This window comes from Nicotiana attenuata, unplaced genomic scaffold, assembly GCF_001879085.1.
Source record: "Nicotiana attenuata strain UT unplaced genomic scaffold, NIATTr2, whole genome shotgun sequence".
NCBI classification, from domain to species: Eukaryota; Viridiplantae; Streptophyta; class Magnoliopsida; order Solanales; family Solanaceae; genus Nicotiana; species Nicotiana attenuata.
The window spans coordinates 80,257-89,376 of NW_017671809.1; the positions used below are offsets into that span (position 1 = coordinate 80,257).

General features: G+C 35.0%; 1 protein-coding gene across 1 annotated transcript; it reads left to right on the forward strand.

Moving 5' to 3' along the window:
- Positions 1 to 2,804: 2,804 nt before the first annotated feature.
- Positions 2,805 to 6,435, forward strand: LOC109210361 (oligopeptide transporter 2-like). Its single transcript, XM_019373762.1, has 6 exons — positions 2,805 to 3,360; positions 3,962 to 4,059; positions 4,169 to 4,732; positions 5,095 to 5,347; positions 5,439 to 5,621; positions 5,711 to 6,435. The coding sequence occupies exons 1-6, from the start codon at positions 2,875 to 2,877 to the stop codon at positions 6,317 to 6,319; spliced, it is 2,193 nt and encodes a 730-aa protein (XP_019229307.1). The 5' UTR covers positions 2,805 to 2,874; the 3' UTR covers positions 6,320 to 6,435.
- Positions 6,436 to 9,120: the final 2,685 nt, after the last annotated feature.

Below are 9,120 nucleotides of genomic sequence, written 5' to 3' on the forward strand. Positions count from 1 at the left end.
CCATTTTTTAAAAAGCTTTCAATCAAATTCATTCTCAAAATACTTCAGTCGAATTACTACTTTGATAACGTGATTTCTTAACCAAAATCTGACGAGGTTTCTTAGCACAATTAGCAACTTGAGATTTTGCAATTCTAAGGGAGTGCGGTGCAACCTTTTCCAAGAATATCACACGAATTTTTCTCTACTACTCCAGGTATGTTAAGGCTATCCCTTCTTTCTTTTGGCATGATCCATACGATGCAAACGAAACCTGCAAATGCACAACTTCCATAAATGACTCTATTCATAGAAATGCTAGAGATGCTTATGTTCTTGATTCTCCATGCGTCATATTATTCTATCATCTGTTCATGGGTCTCAGAGAAATACGTAAGTTGAAAAAGTTTACTTCATGATATTATTCAAAGGCATAATGGTCTTATGACACTCCGAGAGAATTTATTAACGTATTTCATATGCATTTCATGCATTTATACACATTGATCCATGACCAGATGGCGTTATATATATATATATATATATNACGTCCGTGATGTACTTATTTATGTGCCTTACATACCCGGTACATTATTCGTACTGATGTCCCTTTTTCTTGGGGATGCTGCGTTTCATGCCCGCAGGTCCAGATAAACAGGTCGAGAGCCTTCCAAGTAGGCTATCAGCTCAGCAGAAGATGTTGGTGCGCTCCATTTGTTTCGGAGTTGCTTGTTTGGTTAGTATGATTTAGACGTGTATTATTTGTTATTGTGGGACTCTGTCCCGACCTTTATGAAAATTATGTATGCTTAGAGGCTTGTAGACAGATGTTATGTACGTAAAAGATTGTATGGCCTTGTCGGCCTATGTTCAGTATACGTGTAGTTATTTTGGCCTTATAGGCCCGTATGTCTTATGTATAAGTTGGTATCGCATGTTGTATTCTACTTATCTCACGGCAGCCTTTCGGCTCAGTTATCTATGATAATATGATATGAAAGGATACGTTATGTTAGTACTCGGTTGAGTAAGGTACCGGGTGCCCGTCGCGGCTCATCGGTTCGGGTCGAGACATATTCCTCCGCTACTACTTTTCACGTCAGAAAAAGAAGCCGCCTCTTTCTTCTCTACTGCCTTTCACGTCGGAAAATCGTTGTATAACTACAGTGTATTTTGTATTTTCCTCAGAGATCTAAAGTGTATTTTGGATTTTCGCCGGAGATTCGACGGGATTTGATTGTGTTCTCCAATTGTAAATACAGTGTATTTTGTATTCTCATCGTAGATTTGACTGTATTTTTTTTTTAAGTTAAATACAGTTAATTTTTGAAATGATTTGAACGTATCCTACATTTTTTTAGTGTAAATACAGTGATATTTTTGTATTTTGCCGGAGATCCGACTGGATATGATTGTACTCTTCCTTTTTAAATATAGTGTTTTGTATTTTCGTCCAAGATTTGACTATATTCTTCATTTCATAATTTTTTTTAGTGTAAATACATTCAATGTTCAACCTTGCCACATCAAATAAGGTTGGATACAATCGAACATTGTATTCAAATACACGCGGAAACATGAATACAGCTTGACAGTGTATTCAAATACACTCAAATACAGCAAATTGTCCAAAAAATTAGCTGCGAAACGTAAATACATAAATTATATCTATGAATTATTAAAAGCTCCTTAAAAGATAGTCATTTCTAAAAGTTTCCCAAAATTTTATTCACACGTCTGTAAAAAAAGAGAATTAGCATTTATGTATTTTGAGGACTCTTAAATGAGAAATGGTTACAAATTTCTTAATAAAATGTATATGTATTTAGTAATGACATTAATCTTGCACTTAAAACATGTAAGTTACTTTAAAAAAAAATTAAAAAAATTATAAGTAATAGTAATATTTTATTATATAGGATTTTCTCATTTTATTTAGTTTACTCATTTATTGTTTTGTATCTTAAATTAGCATAGTTAGACGAACTCTTCTTTGTGTAAGTTGTTTATTATACTCCTTCCGTTCACTTTTACTTGTCGAAAAAGAATTTTGCATATCCCTTAAAAATAATAATGAAGTGTATGATATCCATATTTATTGATGCATATTTTTAATGGATTTGAGAAAATAATTTCAAATGAGTAATTAATATTGTAGGTATAACAGGAAAAAGAAATTGTCTTCTCTTGATATGTTAAAAGTGACAAGTAAAAGTGAAAATTTATTTTTAGAATATTGGACAAGTAAAAGTGGAAGGGGGGAGTATAAGGTATGTAGTATTTTTAGAAAGTTAGAAATCCAAGAAAGGCGATAAGTTACTTAATGTTATTCTTTGTTACTCTAAGTGGGGAGGGTCGGGATCCATAATCTATTTCTTACAATTATTATCTACCAAAGGCAATAAAATTTGGCTAGTTATTGTTATTAGACATTCTTTTCAATTTAGACTGTCTGATTAAGATAAAATTTCCTTTTTCTTTTTTATCTTGTTTCTTTAGATCTTTTTTTCTTTTTGGTTTGTTTCTTGTTTCTAACCAATCCCATTCTTTCTAGAATTTGGTAATTCACTTTCTTTTCCTTCTCCTATATTATCTTGCCACTAGAGTACGCAATTTACTCGAAAATCTTTGCACCGAATTTATATAGGAATAAAAATTGACATTTATTAAAAGAGAACAATTCAGTAAATCCCAATTGGATTCAATGTAGATTTCTGATGCATGTACAACTCTTTATCTCCTACATTAACTATTATATATATATAATATATAATATATATATATATATATATATATATAGTCTCCGCCTATATATGATTAGCTGGTACGAGCAAAATCAAAGGCAGCTAATCAAAACTTAAACCCTAGAAATTCAACCCCTTTTCTTTTTCTTCCATGGCTGTGACCATGCAAGAAAAGGATCCGGAAAACGTTGTAGCTGAAGAAGAATCACCAATCGAACAAGTTCGTTTGACTGTCTCAAACGACGATGATCCTTCAGTTCCTGTTTGGACATTTCGCATGTGGTTCTTAGGACTTTTGTCTTGTGCTCTCCTCTCGTTTCTTAACACTTTCTTCAGTTATAGAGCAGAACCATTGGTCATAACTATGATTACTGTTCAGGTGGCGACGTTGCCGCTTGGTCGGATTATGGCTAGGGTGTTACCGACGAGGAAATTTAAGATTAGATCGTGGGAATTCACGTTGAATCCAGGGCCGTTTAATATGAAAGAACATGTGCTGATTTCTATATTTGCGAATGCTGGCTCGGCTTTTGGGAATGGACCTGCTTATGCTGTTGGAATTGTGGATATTACTAAAGCCTTTTATTTTAGGAACATCTCCTTTTTGGCTGGCTGGATTCTTGTGATCGCCACCCAGGTAGGTAATTGTGGTTTTTTTATTTATTAGTATAATCTCTTCGATCTTGTTAAATTAACTTTTAAGTAGCCAAAAATTCCTCAAAGAAATTGCAAGCAGCAACTCAGTATCTCAGTAATTCTCCGCATGTACCAAATTTCTAAAAATTATGTCCGCATGTATTTTGTCCATCAATGTTTAAGAATAAATCACCTAGCTAGTAATAGTATTGTTTTGCTTCGGCCGGGACTCGGGAGAAACCAAAGATGACTGCACGAGAAATAGAATGTCACAAAATTATATATTTGATGAGGAAAACATGATTGTAGTTAGTCAAAAATAACAAGATAACATGGCTCTTCACGCGATGCAAACTAAATCGATGAAATTAATTGCTAAGCCTGAATTAGTTACTCCTACATTTGTGGGAAAATCCTTGAACTTCATGGTCAATTGCTTTTCAACTCTTTCATACTCCTATAAGAACAAGAGATGAATTGGACATTGAAAAGTATGAGTGCAATTGCTCTATTAATGGATAGACAATGAAGTCCTCTTTCATAATACTAGTCCATCCAAACATTCTCGCCTCAAGTTTACATATATAGTGTTTGTGTATCAGGTTCTGGGATATGGCTGGGCAGGAATTATGAGGAAATATGTGGTAGACCCTGCAGAAATGTGGTGGCCAAGTAGTCTGGTTCAAGTTTCTCTTTTCAGGTAATTTTCTCAAAAAAATCAGCACCCCTGAATAGCACCTGGTGCTTCTTGAATTTGCTTGCAATATTATTATAATGTAACAAGTATAATTTCTCTTGAATTTTGGCAGGGCTCTACATGAGAAAGAAGAAGGGAAATCCTCAAGAGGAAAATTTTTCTTAGTTGTATTAGCTTGCAGTTTTATATGGTACATTGTTCCTGGTTTTCTCTTCCCAACATTGTCAAGCTTATCATTACTTTGCTTGGCATTTCCTAAATCAGTATTAGCCCAACAAATTGGTTCAGGAATGCATGGCCTTGGAATTTTTTCCTTCACTTTTGATTGGGCTACTATAGCATCATACCTTAGTAGCCCTTTAGTTTATCCTTTCTTTTCCATTGTCAATGTCATAGTTGGCTATGTTGCAATTGTCTATATACTAATTCCATTTTCCTATTGGGGGTTGAACCTTTACAATGCCAAGAACTTCCCTCTATTCTCCGCAGATTTATTTAATGCCCAGGGGCAGGTATACAATATCACAGCTATTGTTAATGATAAGTTTGAGTTAGACAAGGTATCATACGCGAAACATGGACATATACATCTCAGTATGTTCTTTGCTGTCACTTATGGCCTGAATTTTGCAGCTGTTGTAGCTACTCTCACTCAAGTTGCTCTATTCAACGGAAAGTAAGTGCTCCTTACTTTTCTTTTTCCCTCCTCCTCCTATTTACTCTACATTTTTAATTCGCCGTAATGTATCTAGATGTTGAAATTGGCACATATATATAGAATGAACAGGACTCTTATTGATGTTGTAGGAAGACTTAGCTATTTTCAGATATGCATAGTTAATGCTTTCCTAATTGTTTAACCAACTAGAATAGAACCTATGCATTACTTGAAAAAGGAACTCTTATACACACACATATAGAGGGAGACAGGGAACCCCCTACAAGTCCAAATATTATTCAGCTTAGGCACGGTTCCTATTGGTTTAGCTCATGAATTAAACTAGTGCTGCTAATTAAGAGAAATGTACTGATAAACAGGGAAATATATCAGAGATTCCGAGCCACATTCAAAGGAAAGCCTGATATTCACACAAGGCTTATGATGAAATATAAGGACATTCCGAACTGGTGGTTTTACATAACCCTTGCACTTTCATTGGCGTTATCGCTTGTTCTGTGTATTTTCATGAAAGATCAAGTTCAGCTTTCGTGGTGGGGGCTTCTCCTTGCTGCCTTTCTTGCCTTAATATTTACCCTACCAATTAGCATCATAACAGCCACGACAAACATGGTCAGTCTTATATTACAAAGTTGAAGTTATGTTTATTTCCTTTTGTTGATGCATTCTTGTTTACTAAACAAAATTTTGCTTCGGATGACAGTCTCCAGGACTAAATGTGATCACGGAATATATTATTGGTATGATAATCCCAGGGTATCCAATAGCCAATGTGTGCTTCAAGACGTTTGGCTATATGAGTATGAGCCAAGCTGTTTCCTTTCTCCAAGATTTTAAGCTTGGTCATTATATGAAGGTTCCTCCAAGATCAATGTTCATTGTTCAGGTATCAACTTTCTTATTCTCTATCCATTTGACAAATAAGGAGTACTATATAAAGAGACTGACTAAAACTTTTATTATTTCCCAAACCAGCTAATTGGAACCATACTTGGTGGTACGATCAATATGGGCGTGGCGTGGTGGCTACTTAATAGCATTAAACACATATGCCAACCTGACTTGCTTCCTCCAAATAGTCCATGGACATGTAATAGCGATAGAGTATTTTTTGATGCATCGGTTATCTGGGGATTAGTAGGACCAAAGAGAATATTTTGGGGAGATTATATTGCCCTAAATTGGTTCTTTGTTGGAGGGGCAGTGGCACCAATTTTAGTGTGGGTGTTACACAAAACATTCCCAAGTCAAAGTTGGATTAAACTGATTAATATTCCAGTACTTTTAGGGGCAACAGCAGCTATGCCACCAGCAACAACATTGAACTTCAACAGCTGGATTTTCTTTGGAATAATGTTCAATTTTGTGATTTTCAGATATAGAAAGAAGTGGTGGCAGAGGTATAATTATGTGCTATCGGCAGCATTAGATGCAGGAGTGGCTTTAATGGGAGTGGTTCTGTTTTTCTGCCTTAGTCTTGAGAATGTTAACTTTTCTTGGTGGGGAACTGGAGGAGAGTATTGTCATTTGGCTACTTGTCCTACTGCCAAAGGTATTTTTGTTGATGGATGTCCTTTCACCTGATTCTACGGAGTAATTTTTCTTTTTATTCTTAGGCTCCAGCTCCATACTGAATTAGAGATATGTTAATCTTTGCACATTTTTTTCCTTTTTCTGGCTTAAAATTTTATTTCGAATTACTTGCCTGTGTTAACTTCCGTTTGGCCATAACAGAAGATTTCTGATCATTTTTTTTGAAAAATAAATTAAAATTTTTTCTTCCACTTACAAAACTTCAATTTTCTTTTTCAAATAAAATACATGTCCACACACAAAATTAATATTTTAACACAACTTCAAAAACTCTTTTTTATGGTTTCAACGAAATTTATATCCAAAACTAGCTTAATAAAAGTTCTAAATATAAGTCGCATGGTATTACACTTGCACAACATGAGCCTTATTTATACGTAAAATAGTCATTAACTACAGTTAAAAAGCAATTTCATTTTGTTAGTTACAAATATTACTAGTGTACAAACGCATGAAGTTAATATAATGTAATCTATATATAAAGCAGTAGGATAAGCAGCCATTTTGTGTCTCATATCTGCAGGCTTAATCGATTCACGTCTATGAAAAGAAACTACTCATTGAAATTTAAATAGTGATAACGGAAGTTTAAAAAAAACTAGTCAAATACAAAAACAAGAGAAATAAGTTCCATTTAGCGCTTTAAGTTCCATAATTTGCATAGTACTAGAATGAAATGTGCTTTAATTGAAAGAATTGGATATAAAGGATTCACATACACATATAGAGGGGTCAAATGAGCGGATATATGTAGCTATATGTAGGAGAGTTAATATGAGTTAAATCAATAAATGAATCGAGTTATAACTTATCCAATATTTGCTTGAGTCAAAACGAGCGGGCCAATTTGTACTAAACAATGGATCAAGCCCGTCTAACTTTAACTTTTTTCATTTATTTGTTTCTTCTTTTATAATTTATTTAGTTACCAAATCAAACTAATAAAAAAATTCTTTATTTATCATGATTATTTCAAACAAACTAAATTCAAAATATTAATTTTGTAAATTATGATATGTTGTTTAAATTTTAACCCAAAATGACTTACCGATGAACATGTGTCCAACCCAACCTGCCTAAGTCTGGCAAATTGGCGAGTTATACTATGATATGCTTAAATTTGATAGCCAAATGTACACAGTTGATATTAATTATCAAATGATAGGGTGCTAAGTCAAAAACTATAGAAGGATGCAAAATACAAAACACTCAAATTTCAGTTTAAATACCGTTTTAGCTGACATAATTGATAGGTTTATTTAAAGATACATTAGCTGTTATTAATAAACACAAATATTGAAAATTTCCCGTTGAGAAATAGAATTGAAATATGTAATCAAGAATCAGTAATTGTTACGGAAGTAAATTAATCCACGTCTTACATTCTTGAATAGTACGGTCTAGCCAATTTTTGAACTGATAACTGAAAAATAGCCAGCGTCTGTCAAGTCATTGAAAAATAGCCACTATTTTGCTGCAACACGGAAAGTTCCAGCATAATATACTGGAGATTGGTGCACATGTGTATGAACTTCCAGCATATTATGCTAGACCGGTATATTATACTGGAGCTCCAGTATATTATGCTAGAAGTCCAGTATATTATATTGGAACTCCAGTATTGTGACGACCCGACCCGTCGTCTCATGAAAACCGCTCCGTTTCCCCTATTTCCTGCTTCGTTATGCTTCATTATTAGTGTCTTGTGTGAACGAGTTGAATTGGGTTGATTTTTGGAAGGAAATGAGACACTTAGTCTCTTTAAGGAAGGCTTGTTTTGGAAAAGTCAACCGGATGTTGACCTATGAGTTAGAAGGCTCGGATGTAGATTCCGACGATTCGGTTAGCTTCGGGGGATGATTTGTGACTTAGGGTGTGATCGGAAGTAATTTTGGAGGTCCGGTGTAGAATTAGGCTTGAATTGGCGAAGTTAGTATTTTGGCGAATTCCGGTTGATAGGTGAGATTTTGATCCGAGGGTCGGAATGGAATTCCGAGAGTTGCAGTAGCTTCGTTAGGTGATTTGGGATGTGTGTGCAAAATTTCAGGTCATTCGGAGGTGTTTCGGTTGGGTTTTTGATCGAATGCGTGTTTCGGAAGTTTTTAAAGAACTTAGGCTTGAATTCGATGTAATTTGATGATTTTGGTGTTAGTTGAGGTGTTTTGATGATTGGAACAAGTTTGGATAATGTTTTAAGACATGTAGGTACTTTTGGTTGAGGTCCCGGGGGCCTCGAGTGAGTTTCGGATGGTTTAACGGGCTAGTTTTGAGGTTGAAAAGTTGCAGGTTTTTCATTTCCAGGTGTTGCAGGATTTAAGTCAATGCGATCGCGTGGGTCAAGCCGCGATCGCATAGAAGGATTTTGGGGCCCTGTGATTTTGCTCTTCGCGATCGCATTAGCATGGCTACGATCGCATAAGTCTGGGAAAATGGTCACTGCGATCGCATGAACTCTGACGCGTTCGCATAGCACATTTTTGGGGGTTTGGGAATTTGCTCATCGCGATCGCGTGCATGAGGCCGCGATCGCATAGAAGAAAAATATAGAGCTGGGTAGAATGTTTTAAAAGCTCATTTCCGCGATTTTGGGTCATTTTTCCTCCATGGTTGATCATTTTGAGAGCTTCTTGGTGGAGATTGAAGAGGGATTCAAGGAGAATCGATTGGAGGTAAGATTTTTGAACTAAAAACACAATTATATTGTGAAATTTGTCTAGAAATTCATGGAAAATTAAGCCAAAAATTGAAGAAACTAGGGCTTGAGTTTTGGGATTTTTAAATAGGAATTTGAA

Bases quoted from the DNA above. Each gene is read 5' to 3' on its own strand.
- LOC109210361 (XM_019373762.1), top strand. From the start codon at position 2,875: ATGGCTGTGACCATGCAAGAAAAGGATCCGGAAAACGTTGTAGCTGAA. The intron at 4,060-4,168 runs GTAATTTTCTCA...GAATTTTGGCAG, and splicing joins GTTCAAGTTTCTCTTTTCAG to GGCTCTACATGAGAAAGAAG. The intron at 5,348-5,438 runs GTCAGTCTTATA...TTCGGATGACAG, and splicing joins TAACAGCCACGACAAACATG to TCTCCAGGACTAAATGTGAT.